This window comes from Perissodus microlepis, chromosome 6, assembly GCF_051167445.1.
Source record: "Perissodus microlepis isolate ML-2025 ecotype Zambia chromosome 6, ASM5116744v1, whole genome shotgun sequence".
NCBI classification, from domain to species: Eukaryota; Metazoa; Chordata; class Actinopteri; order Cichliformes; family Cichlidae; genus Perissodus; species Perissodus microlepis.
This window is the reverse complement of record NC_140466.1, coordinates 4,409,577-4,429,365: the sequence shown is the minus strand read 5'-3', so window position 1 is coordinate 4,429,365 and position 19,789 is coordinate 4,409,577. Positions and strand designations below refer to the sequence as shown.

Genomic DNA, 19,789 nt, shown 5'->3' with positions numbered 1-19,789 from the left:
TCTCACCTGTCTTACTAAAGTTTGTAAAAATGTCATTTGTCAGTAAAAAGCTGCGACTGTGCTGACAGATGCTGCTGTGCAGTGGATGCAATTTCTGTCAGGGCCAACTACTTTGGCACGACACAGGCAGCTCTTGGAGCTGAGCCACCTCCACACCTCATCAGCCTTTCATTGATTTACTTGTTTGTAAAGACAAGACCAGCGATATCATCATGTTAGTCTGTATCATGTCCTGATGTCTCTGATTAATGTGAGCGTGTGGAGCTCCTGCTGTCCTGCAGAGAGACACAATTACAGCATTTACAGATATGTACATTTCAACAGTACAATACAATCTGCTGACTGATTCTTCTTTTAGACATTATTAAAAATTCATGATGTGAATGTCACTGGTTTTGAAAGCTGTCGAGATAAGCCCTTGTTTTGAATAATTAAATTAGTTGCAGTTCTACAAACCACAGCAGGAGTCGAACCACCTGGGTTCATCAAGCCACTGTGAGATTTTCAGATTTGTTGCTGTTAACAGCCCTTTTGTCTGCTATAGACTTTACATGCCGGCCTCATATTTTTTCATGAAGTAATTGCCAGCGAGTGTGTTTATATATTTGTTTCCCGATGCAGTGAGCAGGCACGTCTGAGGCAGCAGGTGCTGGAGGAGGACACAGAGGACTGGCAGAGGAGCCCAGACTTTTCAGGTCTGGAGCGAGTTGGTGGGGTGGACCTCTCCTTCATCAAAGGGGATGGCGTCAATGCCTGTGCCCAGCTCGTGGTACTCAGCTACCCAGATCTGCAGGTGAGCTACCTGGGCGCTACATCCAGTAAACAGAGATAAAATAACCCTGTAATGCCAAATATATCATATTTCATAAAACATTAGTGTTATTTTATAACCCTAACCCCCTTTATATGTTTTTGTTTGTTTAAGATAAATAAAAGATTACAGATTAAAACTCATATATGTAAATTAAAATTTAATTTCTATTTTTCAATTTGTGAGAAGGTTCAATAAACACTTGAGTTAAAAACATCTAAGCTTTTCTGACCTCTAGTGGTGACAGGTGGGAACAGCAGCAGTGCTTCGTGGAGAAGGCTGAGGATCAGAAATTGAATTCCACAGGCTGCATTTTTTTTCACCAGTGACACCTTTAATGAAAAGGAAACACATGACGTTACAAAATGCTATCCTTAAAAAAATGCTTGGCCTTTGAAGGCTTTGTAATACGTGCAGCTGGAATATTGCGCAAGGCCAGCTGTTAACCTTTAAAGTAGTCGCATTTACTTTGGGCACTGAATACAAAGTCCTTATGGGTGTTTTTCTCCTCTTGCGTCCTCGCCTTGAAGTCACAGCTTTTTTCATGACTCCTGAAAGCTGGCGGCATGAGGAAGAAATTATTCTTGCTCTCGCCGGGGCTGTCGGTATGTTCTAGGGAGCCGCTGAAGTGATTTTAAATGTTTTACCCTCACCTTTTGATAACTTCTCCTGTGAGCTTCTGCCTGTGGGACTTATGAACAGTCATATGCCAACAACGTTATTTTAGGCATATTAGAATGCAAACCCCGGGAACACATATTTGTTTTCCTCAGAGCTGGTGCTTTCTTCTGTTGGCTTTCTTTTTTCCAAGACAAAAAAAAAAATTTTCTTGGCCTTGAGAAAAACATTTTGATAAATATATACGTTTATGTCAAGTAATTACAATGTTAAATATAATTAAACTTCATGCATAGATATAGCTTCTGATCCAGTTGTATAGAAGAAGACAATAACCTTTCGTTTCATTTATAACCTGAATAAAATCTTTCCTGATGAGTTCATGCACTCAGCCGCTCCTTTTAATTTTTCTTTAATGCAGCGTGATCTCTGATTTTGTAAATTATGATCTGATTTAAAGTAAAATAGAATTGTAAACACACAGGAAAGCTGTGCGTGAACGCCATCCTGTATGTCTCCTGTGTCCCTAATGTGCTTATTTTTAAAATATACACATAAATTGAAAACAGTAGTCTGGCAGTAAAAGTGTTAATATGCAACAGAGCTCCTCAAAGTGACCTTCCCAGTCCGGTTTTTCATTTCATTTACTTTCCCAGCAGCCTTTCACCAGCACTGCTCCTCGCAGTTATTTATCTGTGCATTAACACGGCCTGCTGGCAACTTCCAATTATAATTAATGACATATGTCACCATACATTGTTGATACATGGACCCAGTGAGGCTAATGAAATGTGTTCAGAAATGTTGTTCAATAATGTGATTATGTTCCCTGCTTGTTTTCAATTTACTTCAACATTGCCACCTGAGGCTATTTGGGGCTCAAAAGAATGCTAGTTCCACGTTCCACAGTGTGCTCACTGCAGCTGCAAGTTACACAGAAAAAAAGCAAAAGTTGTATAATTTTATTGTTTCTCACTGAATAAATATGCCTGTGAGGAGATGAAGGTCACGGCAGTCGACAATATGACAATGACATATCCTGAAAGGTGTTTGGCATTTCTAAAGCCAGATGACAAGGCAGGTATTCAGAAACGTTTCTGCTGTGAGCCTCTGCGAGCTCGACTCAGCGGACAGCTTTTGTGTGTTTTATTTGTAGCTCATGCCCGATAACAGCCTCGATAACACGTGATGCTGTTAGATGTTACATCATTCGAGATGTGAGCACATCTCTTCGCTGTGAGCAGAACAGGATTTTATATGCTGGTCAGAAAGTTGCGACAGCTTGTGCACCTGTAATCTGCATAAGGTCTCAGAGGGTCTCCTGGACCCTGCTGGTACCTCACATACTCGGAAGGAGATCATGGCAGACATGTTTATCTGCGGCGATGCTGCTTAAAATAGACAGGACAGCGAGGGAGGTACATACATGGATCCTGCCAACATGGGAAAGGCTGTTTACAGTATATATTGTGCTGATTTTACAACCTGCTGTGGTTCTATTCAAAATGTAGTCTGCATGGCAATACAAAGACTGTTAATTAGGCAATATTGATAGTGTTTTACATAAACAAAGGGGCCCTTTTCTGCTCCAGATTTGTATTCATGGACACATAAGTATCTTTGTATGATTTACAGTTCAAAATAACCCTCATTTATCTTATGCCGGTGCAGCTCTTGAGTTCAGTCTCCTATTAAAAACTAGTTTAGATCCTCTTCCTGTAAGCTAACTTTCATGGAGCATGGAGAAACAATGTTGTTGCTCTTGCTCTGCTCGTATGTGTTGAGCCTTATAGTTGTGTATTCTTCTGAGAAATTTGCAGCTCTAGACCTCTCCATGTTCATGATTGGTGATCCCCGTTTAATTTGAACGGGATTTAGAAAATATGGGCTGACTCATTACAAGTTCATGTGGCCTCTTGTGGTTGTCAGACAATGAGTAGATATCCTGCTGTTGAACTTGCTCTGCGCTACAGGCCTCCCGAGGATGAGATTAAAAATTAGATGTACACCAAAAGTTTAGGAGTTTATACAGTTAAACTGTAACTGTGTCCACTTAATTCACCAGGTCACTTAAATGAAATAAATTGTCAGATGTTCAGAATATACTCACAGCCTTTAATCAACAGGGAGCAGATGTTTCATTTTGTGCCAGATGGGCGATGTTGGTGATTATCTTGTACAGCTTGTCTGTGCCTTTGGACTCACCCTTACATATACACTAGGGTGGACGCGTTTGTCCAAAGCACCCTGACAGTGTCCCTGACTGACTCATTTATGTACAATCATGCAATAATGTAAGTTTTCACAGGACTGTGTGCAGTGCTGTGAAAAGCTGAGTACAGACTTACTGCTTCCTTAGAACATAAACGGCTGAGAAGCTGAGAAGCAGCCAATGCTGCTAATCAAATGCACTTGATTAATCAGCAATTGTGAGCACCTCTGTTAAAGCAGAAGTTTGGGCAGTTTGCTGGTCTGTAGGATTCAGGTGTGTGTTAACACAATGCCATAAACATCCCAGGTGTGGATGTCACAGCAAATTCACCCCAAGGTCAGACCATGCAATCGTCAGAGAAACTGCAAAAGCCCAAGAGCTCCATCTCAGATTCTCAAGGCCTCAATTAGCATGCAAACGTTATGTTAAAAGAAAAAAATGAACAAAGATTTTTTTTTCAAATGGTTGCCAAGAGAATTCTTCTGCTCTCCAAAAGCCCCCAAAGTTGCATCTGAACAAACCACAAGAGTTGCAGAACCAAAGTAGAGATGTTTGATTATAATGCACAGCACCACATCTGGAAAAAAACAAAGACAACATATCAGCACAAACACCTCATAACAACTGTAAGCACGGTGATGGAGGGGCGATGATTGTGCTTGGGCTTGTTGTGCAGCCACAGGACCTCGGCACTCCGCAGTCACTGAGTCTACCATGAACTTCTCTGTATACTTGTGGTCATCTGACTGACTGAAATATGGATATCCTGCAGAATTATCCAACGTGGTTTAAAGGTTAATAACAGTAACACACTTGTTATGTCAGCAGAAGTGACACCTGGCAGATACTGGCCTGTGTCAGCCCACCTGTCAATCAAAGCAGCCATGCCCCTAACAAAATTTAAAGAAGATGGGTTATTAAAAAAACAAAAAAAGGTTTTATGATGAATGAAGGTGATGAAGATGTTAGTGTGGGTGTCTGTGGAGACTTTGGAGATTGCTGCTTGCAATGGAGAAATGAAATATTGTGATAATCTGACAGTGTAGTAAAATTCAGTCACAAGAAATGAAGCAGTCTCTGCTCCCTCCTGCCAGGTGCTGTATGAAGACAGTCAGATGGTGACCCTGACGGCCCCCTACATAGCCGGCTTTCTGGCATTCAGAGAAACTCCTTTCCTCCTGGAGGCTCTGCAGAGGCTGAAGAAGAACCAGCCCACACTCCTTCCTCAGGTCTGGACGTGCTAGAACTTGAATAATGACCTCTTAGTGCAGGGGTGGGCAACTCCAGGCCTCGAGGGCCGGTGTCCTGCAGGTTTTAAATGTGTCCTTGAGCCAACAGATGATTCAATGGCTGAATGACCTCCTCAGCATGTCCTGAAGTTCTCCAGAGGCCTGGTAACGAACTAATCATGTGATTAAGGTGTGTTGACCCAGGGGGATATCTAAAACCTGCTGGACACCGGCCCTCGAGGCCTGGAGTTGCCCACCCCTGTTTTAGTGACTACTGAAATGGGTTCTGTTCGTTTCTGTCAGATTAACTACTCAAAGCTACACAGACAAAGGAAAAAATATATATTTTTTTGCATTTTTATTTGACCAGGAAGTAAAACAAACTCTTTTTCCATTATTTTGTTGATGCTGATGGTTCATATTCACAATAGAGTGAAAAGAAAACATTTTAGTTTGTGCTTGTTAACCTTGGTTTGCAGTTTTGGCATAATTCCTACAGATAAGGTTAGAAACCTTGAGCCTGAGGATTTTGGGCAAACTAAGTAATTAAAATTTCTTCAGTAAGACCTGAGTGTTATTATTGTGATAACTATTATTATTATATTTATGGTAGTAGTACTAGAAGAAGTGATATAATTCCCATCTCCAGGGCACAGTGAGCTGGAAATGTTTTAATAACCGATAAATCCTCCAAGGTGGAAAAAGTTACTTATGAATCCAACAAGACCGACAACCTGCTAACGTTACTGGACAAGTGCTTTAAAACCTCGCATCACGTTCATGCACATTAAGTGCAGCTCCGACGATGAAGCTCCTCTGTTTGTCCTCTCGGTTTTTTGTTTTTCTAAAGCGACGCCTCTTGTTCATCTTCACCCACTCGCTTCTGTTTGTCGCAGCCCACACGCCTCCCACTCTGTCCCTCTGTCGTCCTCGTGCACGCAGGTGTGCAGAAACACACACATTCACACTTAGAAATTCATGCACACACACACACAAGCTCAGATTTACTTCCAGTGACATTTAGCTCTGGACAGATGCAGTCACTGCTCCCTTTATCTGCAACCTTTCAAGTGAGCGTTCCTGGTGACTTATGATTCAAGCAGAAATATGTCTGCGGAGTCACCTTTGGCTTTAAAAATTCATCGGTGTGTTGGAGCTGGAAGCGTTCCAATATCAGTTTGAGAAGCTCTTACTAACTTCGGCTTTTGAAGATCTTCTGCCATCCCAGGGTTATAGACACAATAGATAACAACAGAAATCTTTCACTCTGGACATTTTAGTTGATCATATCATTCATAGCACAGGTAGAAGCAAAAGATTAATAATGCCTCTGTTGATGAAGTAGCTCTGTTTATTATTTCACCTGTGCTTTTAATCCTCAGACACGTGGAAAAGTCTGCTGTGGAAAAAGCGAGTAATATCGAGCTTCCTGCAGTCGAACTCATTTCAGGTGTGTTCTCTCTACAGGTGGTGTTTGTGGATGGGAATGGTCTCTTTCATTACAGAGGTGAGGTGACTGACCGAACAAAGGATTTTAGATGTTCTGTTTTTACTTTAAAGATAACATAATGTAATAAACTTTTAATAACACTGATAACAATTTTAACAGTTCACTGTAAAAAATCGAACAAACAACAAAAATCTAAACAAAACACACATTTAATGAATATTGTGTTTGTTAGTTTCTCTGTACCTGTACAATCATCGCCCAGTTTTCCCTCAAGGTCATCTTCTTGTCCATCTGGACCTATGCGATTAACGCTGGACTCAGAAGCGCCACCAAAGGGGGGCCAGGAGGGGCACTGGCCACCCCTTAAAATTTGCTGCCTGCCCCCCAGTCGCCTCTGTGACCTCTGTGTTGGTAATAATTTAAAAAAAACCGTGAACACAAGAGTGAGGAAGAATCTTTAAAGGGATGGTTGGATTTTAAAATCTTATTTGGTTTTCATATGTACATATTTTGAGTGATATCAAATCTAATAGCAGGAAATTAACTAGGTATATAATTCAGTTTTTTCTCTCTTTTTTTGCCATATTTTTCAAGTAACCTATATTTGACAACAGCAATAAAATTGAAAACCCTGTTTTTGGTGTGCCACCCCCACACGGCCACCCCTATGAAAAGATTCTGGAGCGTCCCTGGTTGGTTATAACAACACAGCTTCAGCTTGAACTTAATTTTGTGACATAAGAGACAGCTGCAGGGATTCAGATCTGTCGAGGGTGGAGGGATGTGACCAGCGGTTGTATGTCTGTGTGGCCAAAGAAGTGACACATAACCTATGTCCAATGATTGTTTTCCATGAGCCGGCTCGGGATGTTAGAGTACACTCATCTCTGTGAAAGGAAAATGGAAAAAATGACGCGCATGCCGATGCTGCTGTTCGGTGTCTGGGTCGTACGTAGCATGACACTCGTCAGCAGCGCATCTTCAAAAAAAGAGACAGCTAAAAATTTCAGTCTGATTTTCACTGATCATTATTTCACAGATTTGCATTCAGCTCCACTCGAGCTTGTTAAAAATACTAACTGAGTTCAAGGTGAGTCTAGCGAGGTTTGAGGACAAGCTGTATAAACTTTGGCTTTCACTAAAGGGACTGTTGGGTGTAACACCTGATAAAATCAACCCTGAGTGAATCGCCGTGAAGCCCTCTGTTGTAACGTTTTTTTGCATCACACAGTTCGCTGCAGCACGTTTACTCCCCGCTGTTTAATTTTGGATGTGACTTGATTGTCGCTGTTTGGATCGTTGCAGAGTTTGGCTTGGCGTGTCACCTGGGAGTGCTGTCAGGGCTGCCCTGTGTGGGCGTGGCCAAAAATTTGCTGCAGGTGCAAGGAGTCAACAAGAGTGAGGAGCATCAGTCACAAGTGAGAAAACATCATCTCTTTTTTTAATTTAAGATCTTGTTTGTTTTAAACTTAGATTCTGTAGGTTTGATGAGCCAATGTGTGCACTTTGTTATGCTCAGGTCTCCAGTCATACAGCATTGTTGTATCCATTGTGGTTTTCAGTGTTATAAAAAGGCCATTTCAAAATGACGAGTCTAAGACTTGAACGTCTGTTTCTCCCACCGAGCTGCAGAGCCTCGTCACTCTGCGGTTTGGCCTTCAGAGCTCTTTGATGTAAAAGAGATGAAGAAAACCTGCTTCATATTTAATGTTTCTTTTAGTTGTGTACACATGTTTCTCTTGTAAAAGAGCTCCCAGTGTTGACAGGAGTCGCTGGATGAATTATTTAAGTTTTCAAAGTGTAATCGCTTTCTCTGCTCGCTGCATGTAAAGAGAAAAGCAAAGAAATGTCAGAGAGGGACGAAGCAAAGGACAGAGTTGTTTTTCAGTGTGACTTTGTGTGCATGTAAACTCACAACTTCTAATTCTACATGTGTGTGTGTGAGAGTGCGCTTTGTTTGTGTGTATACTGTTCTCACTGTGACTTTTATTGCGAGCCAAGGCCTTGCTGTGTCGCTAACGCTAATGTGACTTTTTGAATACAAATCAAGCTGGGACAAATGCGCACTGGTCAAAGTATACCTGTGGGACAGCAAAACCTGGTTTTCATTAATATGCAAATGCTCCCTTTGTTCCAGTCTGCAGCTCAGCGACCTGCTGAGGAAAAAAAACAAAACACTTTAAAGTTAAATCTACCTGATGAAACGAGCAGGTGCGTCAGTTATCATTTCACTTCAGGCCAAACTGAACTGAAGAGGGACAGACCAGTGAAGCCACAGGAAAATATTAAAAAACTGTTCCCTCTTTTTAATGTAATAAGGATGAAAAGCAACATCAAGTCAAACCTAATGCAACTAATGAGTAGGAATGAACCGAAAACTACATGTGGCACAGACTAAGGAACTGCAACAAAACCAGCGCAAACTGAGTAAAACAACTTATACAGTCAGAGGTTTTTACAGGAATCTGTGTAAGTACACCTTCACTCCATCCATAGAAATTATAGGAAGTTATTAGTACTGAATCATGGAGTTTATTTCGTTTTTCAGAGAACTGCACAGTCCTGTGAAAACTGTGAAAGCTATTTCCTTTTTGAGGCGGGAGGAGCAGAAGGCGGTCCGACCAAGCAAAAATTGATACATAAAAAAGATCAATAAAAATGCATTGTCTGAATCCTACATGAACTTCACACATTCACATGCTCATGCAGCTCCAGGAGATTATTGAAGACTTCATCTTCCTCGGAAACTTCCAGATTCCTCACAGAAAAAGCTCGAACCCTGTGGCCTTCTTGTCTGAGTTGACAGTGAATTAGCTGAGCTTAAGTGTGGTCACTTCTGAAAAGCCATTATGCAAATTCTAAATAGAATCTAAAGGTCTGCAGTTATGAGCATTTTAATGCTGAGTGGTCCTCCAAAGTTTTGGAGAGGAGCGGACAGACATACGATCCACTTCTCAGTTAGCATCAGATACATAGTGTGATTACAACCCCGGCAATCTTCATGTAGTCGTGTAAGATGCTAATTAAATTCTCTGCAATGTATCCATCTCATGAATTAGTGTTAGTGGCTTTGGCGTCAGAAAAATTATGCCCGTCTTTTCCCCCTGGGGGGAATCTGATCTTTGTTTACACCTATCATGGTCACCCCCGAGGATCCAGTAACACTTATCTACTGAAACAATATGTGTCCAAATACATGTGGCTCATTTACTTTCAGGATCAGGTAGCACAGGCATTACACGGCCATGCTGCATGTTTGGCTCAAGCTATTAGCTTTTGATCAGCGTGAAATTTTAGAAGGCCCTTCCTGCCCATATTGATGTAATTGTCACTCTCTGGGGCTCTTTCTAATTTGTCTACAGGCACGCACACGATTGCGACGCTTCAAGGGAACACCAGCTTTGGCGCTTGAGCGCTTGGTGGGAAATTAGCTGTGAAGTAATCTGTGAAACACAAGCCATATCAGGCTTCCTACCAAATTTCAGAAAATTAGCTCTTTTGAAACAAGATTAGCCATTACTGGAGCTACGAGCACACCGCCACGTACCACTGACGAGCGATACGCTGCCATACTCGATTAGATCAGATGTCAGAGTTTCTTTCAACATTTCCAGCAAACAGAGTTTCTGAAAGCCAATATGCAGTCTGAGAAGTGTCTCTCAAGGTTACAGAAGTTTCTCTTAGTTGCGGCAATTAAATGTGCAAACCTCGAAAGTAAAGGTGTGTATGTGTGTCTTTATCAGATGGAGCCTCCTTGGAAAGGTGAAAATGAAACACTGTATAGCACAGGGATTGTGTTAATGTACGAATGCACATAATATGTTGCAAGATGAGCCTCTGCTCAGAGAAACTATAATGTACATAAATTTTAAAGACGCACTGTAAAACAAATATATTTTTGCATGGAGGTTTGAGTTTCATTAAGAAACAGTAGACATCTATTCAATTCAATTCAATTTTATTTATATAGCACCATATCAAAACAACAGTTGCCTCAAGGTGCTTTACATTGTAAGGTAGACCCTACAACAATACATACAGAGAGAAACCCAACAATCATATGACCCCCTATGAGCAAGCACTTTGGTGACAGTGGGAAGGAAAAACTCCCTTTTAACAGGAAGAAACCTCCGGCAGAACCAGGCTCAGGGAGGGGCGGGGCCATCTGCTGCGACCGGTTGGGGTGAGAAGGAAGACAGGCTAAAGACAAGCAGTGGAAGAGAGACAGAGATTAATAACAAGTATGATCCTATGCAGAGAGGTCTATTAACACATAGTGAGTGATTGAAGAAGAAATACTCAATGCATCATCTGAGATGAGAATATTAATGTCACTCCAATTTTATCTGTTTATTTTGGGCTTGATAGCAATTAGTGGTCTTGGTGTCACCCAAAGTTTGTCAGGTACAAAATGTAAAAGGTCACACCTGTATTATACCTGTATGTAGGTCAAAACATTTTCACCATTTAGTTACTTAAATGTAACTTGTTCAGGGATATTTTTTCTGAGTTTGGTTGCCTTCAATAGAGATTCATAAAAATATATGAATTCTGCTTTAATAACTTATTTAAAAGTTTCATCAATCTTCTGATTTATCACTCGGGGGGAAAAAAAGTAACTATTTTGTAAGAGTGATTTAAATCAGTTTAAAAATTCAAAGAAAAGAGCCTGTAAACGAATGTCAGCCTCCAAGACTGAAAACGGAAACAGGGAAGTGCCAAAAACTGCAGTTCATCAAATGACCGCTTGAGGCTGAATACAAAAGTTAGACTTCAGTCTTAAAATCATATGGTAAAGTTAGGAATGGCCAACATGACATCAGCGATTAGTTAGTAAAGTCCCGGCCAATGTGAAAACTTGTGGATGAGACCAAATACTGATGGCTGTTAATCACAAGGTATACCTTCCTAAAGCTCAACTTGCTTTATCATCCTTTTTGAGTCCAACGACGACCATAATTTACATCAAAGACATCTTAAACTCATCAGTAAAGTGTTTATTGAAGTCATAGATGTGAGCAGGAGGGGAATTTCACAGTTTTGTACAGTCAGACTTTAAACCGGAGGAGTCACCCTCTGCTGCCGTGAAAACAGTGGCTTCACTCAGACCAGAAAGCTACACCTGCCTACAGTACCTGGTTAAAATGCCAACTTTATATTTGAAGCTTTATTGCACATAGAGTTGTGTTTTTCCTGTAACTCACCTATTTAAATTGTATTTTAGGTATAAAAATAGCATTTTGCTTCACCTCATCTAATTTCAATCCCAGTCGTGTTTGTGCACTTATCTGCTTAATATGGCTTGATTTGTACTAACACACCATCTAAACTCCAGTTGTGGAGAGTGAAATTCCAGTGTTATGAGCAGTGCTGCACTTATAGATTCACTTTGCTAATAAAGCGAACGAGTAAGCATTGGCTGATTTTTAGACCTCCAGCCTCTTGTCAAAAGTGTGTCACCGAAGAAAGCAACGGGCAGAATGCCAGATGCGAGGCTTTAAGACATTAGTCCACATACAATGTGTGACTATGATTAAGTTCATCTTTTATATACAGTAATAGTCAGTAAAGCAAAGTAACAAAGGCCTTGAAAACAGACAGCTGTTTGTTCATCTTTAGCAGTGAATAAGAACAACGGATAACTTGTTAAGATGGAGAATCATTAGGTTGTATTGCCTGCCTTCTGTCGTCATTAAAGCACATGCGTCCCCTTGAAGTGTCCATGAACATGAAAGCCCTTCTCTCTCTGCTTGCTGTTTTTTATTTGAAGCTGAACATGATGTCCCTGTGCTGGAAGTGATGCAGTGGGCCTTTGTGTGAGCCGAGCTTTAGACAAAAGAGACAGGATGAAAGAGGGTAGAAAATGTTTCTTTCCTTCCTTTTTGTCCTCAGTACACTTTTGGAAAATTGTATCTCTGTTGAAGTTTTGTGTTGCTCAGAGTCCTTCAGGTCTTCGTCGCCTCTCCTCTCTTTCTTCCTCTCTCCCTTAACCTCCAGTTTATCGGTCCTCCTCTCATACTCTATCCCCTTTCTCGCTTTCATCTCCTTCTCCCTATTTGTCTCTCTTTGTCTCTTCTCTTGCTGATAGCCTGGCTGTAACTCAAACTAGTGTGTTATTGATGACTTACCCCGTGTTTCTGACTTCTGGTGCCCTGGCTTCAGTCCTATTCTTGAATCAAACCCTCTCTTTCACAGACACACGCGCGCGCGCGCGCACACACACACACACACACACACACACACAATTGGCCTCATCGCAGCCGGGATTGGATGCCCCGTGCGGCCCCTCCTGTCTCCCTGCTGGCTGCTTGCTGTAATCAGTCATAGTAGAGCAGACACTCCATCCATCATGGAGGCTAAACTCCCTTCATCGCTCTGGCCCATAACCCAGAGCACACCTGTCAACAGCAGCCCGCATCACTGCATCTGACTTTGCACCGTCTCTTTGACTGTGAGAACAAAACTTTAGCTCTAACAGAAATCAAGAGAGAGGTCATTTAAAATCTTTCTTTGAGTCTAGCATCCTTCAATCAAAAATGGAGGCATCTGGTCTGGGCTCTCATGAGACGTCAAAGATGAGCCAGTTAATACATCAATAATTTTCTAGTCTTTTATTAGAGTTAGTTCTTTTTTTTGGATTTAAAACTAGCTTAATTGGAAAAAATATACATTTAAAGGTTTTTCAGACTCAAGGACTGTTTCTATGTCCTGTCTGGCTGTTTCATTATATCTCAGTGACACTTCAAGTCTAACGCCTGAATGATCACATCAAATGTTTGCTTTTGCTGTCTAATGTGTCTGAAATATTAAGTCCAAACTTTATAACATAGATTAGGTTAGGACAAATGTTCTCATCACAAGTATTTTAGCCACTATTGAATCGTGATTATATAACACCATTACTCAGAGAATTTGGAAAATAATATTTGAGTCACCAAACTTTAAAAAACAAAAGACAAAAACTTGTCTTTTTAACAGAACATTTGCTTGAAAAGAATTGTTAGGTAAAGTAAACATGGCACAGGGTGGCAGGGATATGATTTGTGAAAGATCAATGCAGGCAATGGAAACAGCTGGGTTAGGAGAGACAGGTGAAGGCAATCAGGAAAGGATGGGAAGGAAGTGAAACTATAAACAAGGCACAGGACACAAATAACTACCAAAATAAAACAGTAAGGAAGTAATAAGTCAGTAACTGAACAGGGGAGCAGAGAGACATGAATCAGCTTAAAAGAGGGGAACACATAGAAGAAAAAACATAACCTCTATAAATGCAAACAGTAACTTAAACTAAAATACAACCCGGAATAAAGAAAACCAAAACTTAGACAGCAAACAAACTGAGAACAAAGAAACTATATTCCATCAAAGTGGCAGGAGGGCGACAGAAGGAAATGAAAGTTGGAGCAGTGACAGAAAAGAATGAGCAGATTGTGGCACAATAACCATTTTATCTTGATTATCTTATTTCAATAATTGATGGCAGACAACAGTGCAGTTGAAATCTAAATTCGATCTGTTGCACGGTCCTGCTTCAGGTTGTATTTAACAGCTTGCACAGATGGCGTATCCAAGTGATTCTGACAGAAGACTGTCTCCTAGCAATTGGTGGTGAGTGACATACTGGTAACTAGCTGAGTCAAAATCTCTCTCTTTGAATCTCATACATAATAATTATGTTTTTGCACGATCACATGCTTTCGTTTCACAAAACTCAAACACAACTTGAAATATGGTCCTAGGCCTCTAGTTTACTCAAACTCAGTCTGCAGACTACTTGTGGCGGTTAATTGAAAATAAGGAATATTAAAAAAATGTCATGAATTTGAATTTGTTGAGACGAAACACAGTTTTAGAAAAAAGATTTTGACTTTTTTCCAAAAAGAGAAAAAGTCCAAATAAAGTCTTTGCCTTCATTTTTAAATGAATTCATTGATAATTTTATTTATTTACTTGTGAAAAATGAGATAACAAAGATGATAAAAACATTTGTTTTTCAAAATACAGTTTATTTAATTGTTCTAATTGGGGCAGGGATAGCTCAGTAGGTAGCGTGGGGGCCCCATGATCGGAAGGTCGGGGGATCGAATCCACTGAACGGCTACACTGAGGTATACCTGAGCAAGGTACCGTCCCTATACACTGCTCCCCGGGCGCCCTATGGCTGCCCACTGCTTCACTAAGTAAATGGGTTAAATGCAGAGAGGAATTTCCCCACGGGGATCAATAAAGTAAATAGTACATTATTATTACATTATCATTAATCTGTATTAGGAGTTTTATTATTGTACCCTTTTGTGACAGATTAAAATTTAAAACAATATTTTTTGTGCAGTGCTTTTTTCTGGGAACAAGACTGTCTGGATTTTCTTTTTCAAAGTCATAACCCACCGTCCTTTCAGTGGAATAAAGATTTGGTCCTGTTTTAGCATTTTGAAGCTCTAGTTGGACAGCAAAGTGGGGCCACGCAGAGGTTAGAGACAAAGTGACGCTAGTGTGAAGGCTCTGCAGGAGGTTAATACTTTGTTTCAGCTTGCTGCTATTTGTTTTGGCAAGCTGTACATCTGTTTTGACTTTGATTTTTGTTTCTTTGCCTCCACAGATAGCTGCTCTGCAAAGAGGAGGAGACAGCTTCCCACTCATAGGCGCCTCAGGCAAAGTGCTCGGAAAGGTGCGGCAAAGGACAGATGCACAGAAAATAGAAACAAATACCTCTGACAAAGGTGTTGTCTTGTTGCTGCTGACTTCAAAGAAAACCCTCGCTGCTGAAAGTCAAACGCAACAAATTTTTTATGATGATCACAACTGGAGAGCGAGATGAATGCTGAAAAGTTACAGCAGACTTCTGTCTTTGAATTCAGGCACTGCGAAGCTCTGACAAGAGCTCGAAGCCAGTGTACGTGTCTGTGGGCCACAAGATCAGCCTGGACACAGCTGTCCGCCTCACACACGCATGCTGCCGCTACCGGGTCCCTGAGCCAATCAGACAGGTGGGCCTACGTGCACACACACACACACACACACACACACACACACACACACACACACACACACACACACACACTGTAAAAGTGCATTGAGCCATCATGAGTGTTCAGCAGAGCAGCTGCAGGAACGCTAGAAGCCTTTTTTGTGAACAGTAGAAACAAAAGTTGAACTTCTCATCTTAGAAGCAGAACACTGTTTCAGGGAGCGAGCAGTGCTCATCACTTGTGTAACAGTGTCCTGCTGTGAAGCGAGGAGGTGTGAGCATCACGCTATGCAGTGCTTTATTGGCAGCAGGGCCTGGGAGACATGTAAAAATGGAGAGAAGAAGAATATATGCAGCCAAATTAGGGATGTTCCAATTTTGGCTGTATTTTTATATGAATTCCAGCCCCGGCGCAGAAAACTGTGCAGACAGTTTCAAACAATAAGATGATGCCGGCTGTCAGACACAAGTGCAACAAAGCTATAGTGTGACACTGAAGATATTTTTAACTGCAAGGCAGACAGGATCTTCGCAAAGTTGGAAAGTATATGGTTCATACTTTGCTATTATATTTGAGATGCACAGAAATGAATGGATGATGAACAGAGTGAACTTTTTTAATTAGACCAATGATATTTTACTTACTTTAGACGTTCCCTATGACCAACAACAAGTAAAAGCTCTTTTATTCGACTAAGAGACATGTAACCATGCTTTGGTTACTTTAAAAAACCTAAAATCAGCTGTCATAATGACAGCTCTGTAGTGCCACCAGTTCACCACATTGACACAGAGTGCATTGTGCTTACAAAGTAAGCCTTCATAGATCAAAATATGCACTCAATTATCTTTTTAATTTAAATTTTAAATATTTATTTATTTAAATATTTTAACTGAGAGAGAACATTTTCATTTGAATTATTATTGTAATTTTTGATATGTTAAAATACTTTTTTTCAAATACTTTTCATACTTGATATAAAAATTAATAAAATAAAATAAAAAGGCACAAATATTACAGTTGTTTTGAGCATAACTGGTATGTTATCTGTTGCTATTTAAGTTACATTTTTTTTGTTTGTATTTTAAAGAGTTTCCTCCTGGTTTGTGAATATTGAGTCTTTCGCTAATTATAGATGCAAAATGATACATTTGTATAAAAGTGTTCTCCCCTCACCACAAGTCAATTTCCTTCCTCCTTTACTTTGCAAAGGTGAGACGCTGTTTTTGTTCTTCCATCACTCCTTAAAGTGAAACATAAATACAGTTTAAGCCAGAGTGCATTTTGTTAGCTCTTCTCAGTGTTTCAGTTGAGCTGCCACACTGTCATGAGGCAACCAAACCTTTGATTAAATGTTTACGGAGGCTGGAGGTGTGTCCACAATCAACATTTTTTTAACCTGATTTCAACTGTTTTTTCTTTTCTGATAGACATTACTGATTTCCCATGAGCCCTCTGCACTGATTGGTTTTGGTTTTAAAAATGCCACCGATAAAAAATATTTATGCATGAGGCTCAATGTGCTGTTGATTCCTTTTGTTTAACTACAGCCCACAAAAATTTAAGACAACCCAATAAAGTGAGCTGAATTGTTGCCCAGTGGTGGCGATTAAGTCCACTATGAATTTTTTAGTGTCCCTTTTCTCTTGTTGCTCAGCTATATCGTACTCTGCCTCCTGCCCAGTGCATGCTGGCACTGTTAACAGGGTAAGTTGGGATAGAAAGTTGAGTGCTTTTTTAAATGTCTTAAAAGTTTTACTCACTACATAAAATAGCAAAAACAACCACTAAATGTTTTCCTGAGGAAGAGGAGGAACAAGCTTCACCTCATCTTTTTCTTTCTGCCACTAGGCTGTGCTGTGCTTCTGCAGTGCACCATGTGGTTACTGCAAGCCACCTGACTGCACTGTAAACACACACACACTCACACTCAAAATCAGTTTTATCAGTTTTTTCACCAGGGGAGCTGCAGTAGCAGCGGCTAACTCACCTCCTCCTGTGTGTGTTTATTTCATCAAAGTGTTTTAGCTGGTGGGGAGAGGGGCATCCGGCAGCAGCAGGGACTGACTGTGGACATCAGAGAGAAGCAGGAACAGTCTTACCTTCCTCTGTCCAGTCACCGGTGCCTCCCTCTTCATCCTCCTTTCTTTGCCCGACTGCTCTGCTTTCAGTCTCTGACATCCACATTCCCTTCTGTGTCTCCCAGCATTGCCCTCGTGTTCTCTCCCGGCTTCCGCCACAGGTACTTTCTCCTTCATAGATCCAGCTGCGATGTTACGTCCAGAGTTCTGTTTGCTCTCGCTGGCAGGCAACTTTTCATCCTTCAGGCTTTTGAAATCACAGTCACATGTCATGAAAAAAGCAAAATCAAAAAGAGATCAACCTGACAGGAAGACTGAATAACTGAATACGTTTGACAATAGAAAATGAAAACAGGTTTTTGTGTGCAAATGTTCATCGTGGACAAACTAAAAAGATGCAAATATATATAACTACCCACACTTAAACAGATTCTGTGTCAGTCCCACACTTGCACATACTTGGTAGGACTCCACATCCAAAGGTTGCTTGGCTGACCATCTAGTCAGCCTCTTGTTCTGCGTCGGCTCCACCTCAGCTCCAGCGAGGGTGTTTTTGCTTCCTTGTCTCTTTACCTTTGCTGATGTTGAGCAGTGGGTTATTCTCTGTGTACCATGCTGTAAGATTATTGATTTCCTCTAGATATAAATCCTCTCTTCCTCTCATCAGTGTTTATAATCTCACCAGAACGGTTGCACTCTCTGCAGAGTTCACAGTAGAGTTCTCTCTGTGTCTCTGAATGCAATCGTGGGAGAATAGTGTGAACAGGATGAGGCTGAACACTCAAACCTGGAGGTTTGTGGTGTGACGCTCCTGTCTGAGGAAGTCCAACATCTAATGTCAGATTGTGGCGCTAAAGGCCAAAGTGCTGAGTTGAAATCAATAAACAACATACAGATATTTGTGCCTTGATTTTCAAGGCGAAGTGGGAGGAAGTGGAGATCTGATCCTTTGATGGTTCAGCCTGACTGAAAGGTTATCTTTAATGTACTGGGCCAGACATTTAAACCATTATCTTCTGCTCATCTCATCTCGTCGGGTTGCTGTAAGAGCAGTTTAAACAGGGTATTCCAGATGTCCTTCTCCCCAGCATGGGTTTGCAGTAACTCTTAGAGGGTCCCAACAATATAATCTCTCCGGTGGGTTCCAGATCTTCTTCTGGGTCTTCAAAGTGCCCAACAAAACCTCCAAATGGAGGCATCCTGATCAGATACTGAACCGTCTCACTTGGCTCCTTTCAACACAAAAGGAGTAACAGCTGAGGTCTGTGTGGATGTTTGAGCTCCTCATCTGTAAGGCTGAGCCCTGCCATCCTACAGACAAAACTCATTTCACTTGATTGTATTCAAAATATATTACACATTACTTGTTACTTTTCTTAAAAGTTGTGCATTACGTTGCTTAATAATTCACCTGAGAAAGTAAATTGTTACACTACTTATTGCATTATTTTGATGTTACTCCATAACATGACCTGAAACACACCATCACATAGTTACTAGGTAACAATATAACCATTATGCTACATCCTGCTCACCGACACAAACCAGTGTTCTATTGAGGGCACACATGCGACCTTTCTTTAGTGTTTACATGTGTACTATGTCTCTACCTGTTAAAGTTCAGGCTCTGGCTGCTGGGCTGGGGTCAGCATACACTCGGGTTTAACATCATTCTCAAGTCATAAACTGCTTCACCATTTTCCTCCCCCTACCAGGAAGAAAATGATGTGTTTTTTCGTCCTATCCTCCCATCGTGCAGATAACTAATAAACTCTTGTTATACAAGTAATAATAATTGTAACTGTAGTGTGATTACAGATTTTTATATTTGCATTTACATTATTACATCACTAAAAATGGTGATTGCAGTAACGTGTTACTTTGGAGCATGTGACACACAAATGTTTGTGACATTAACTGGTCATACCCAGATGTCATGACCATGTGAGTTGGTTGGAGTGAAAAACTGCTTGTTGGATGTTACGAATAATTCAAGAAATCCCTCTCTGTCCACCTGTCTTTTCTTCTTGTAGCTTAGCAACAGTTCATTCGATGCACTGTGTGTTGCTGGGAACTGCTGTGCTGAGTTTGATGTTATTTAGATAAGAACTTCTCATAATTTGGCTAAAAGTTGTCCTCTATAACCTGTTTTTTTCTTTAGAGTGACACGTGCTGTCTCCACTCAGTATGTAAAGGGAAGGACAAACATAAACACACAGGCCTCAGGCAATATTCACTGACACGAGTCCAAGTTTTCCAAGTCTCTCGCACCTTAACGCTTAAAAAGACTGAAGGGTGTAAAATATTAATGAGTGCCTGCCAAAAAGTTCTAGCATTTAGAAAACTGCATCACTCACAGGGCCAAAAACGGGTTCTCAGAAAGATAGGTTGACACGTTTGCTTTTCATTGTATTTA

General features: G+C 40.8%; 1 protein-coding gene across 3 annotated transcripts in view; it reads left to right on the top strand.

Moving 5' to 3' along the window:
• Positions 1 to 19,789, top strand: part of LOC146384859 (endonuclease V-like) — a 76,093-nt gene that overhangs the window by 1,104 nt on the left and 55,200 nt on the right. Inside the window, exons 2-8 of one of the 3 annotated variants that reach the window (XM_084930275.1) lie at positions 622 to 793; positions 4,736 to 4,870; positions 6,338 to 6,377; positions 7,626 to 7,738; positions 14,923 to 14,991; positions 15,182 to 15,310; positions 17,313 to 17,534. In XM_084930275.1, coding sequence (XP_084786401.1) covers positions 622 to 793; positions 4,736 to 4,870; positions 6,338 to 6,377; positions 7,626 to 7,738; positions 14,923 to 14,991; positions 15,182 to 15,310; positions 17,313 to 17,534 — 880 coding nt within the window. The remainder of the gene's footprint in view (positions 1 to 621; positions 794 to 4,735; positions 4,871 to 6,337; positions 6,378 to 7,625; positions 7,739 to 14,922; positions 14,992 to 15,181; positions 15,311 to 17,312; positions 17,535 to 19,789) is intronic. The other 2 variants (XM_084930276.1, XM_084930277.1) reach the window with 2 other exon arrangements.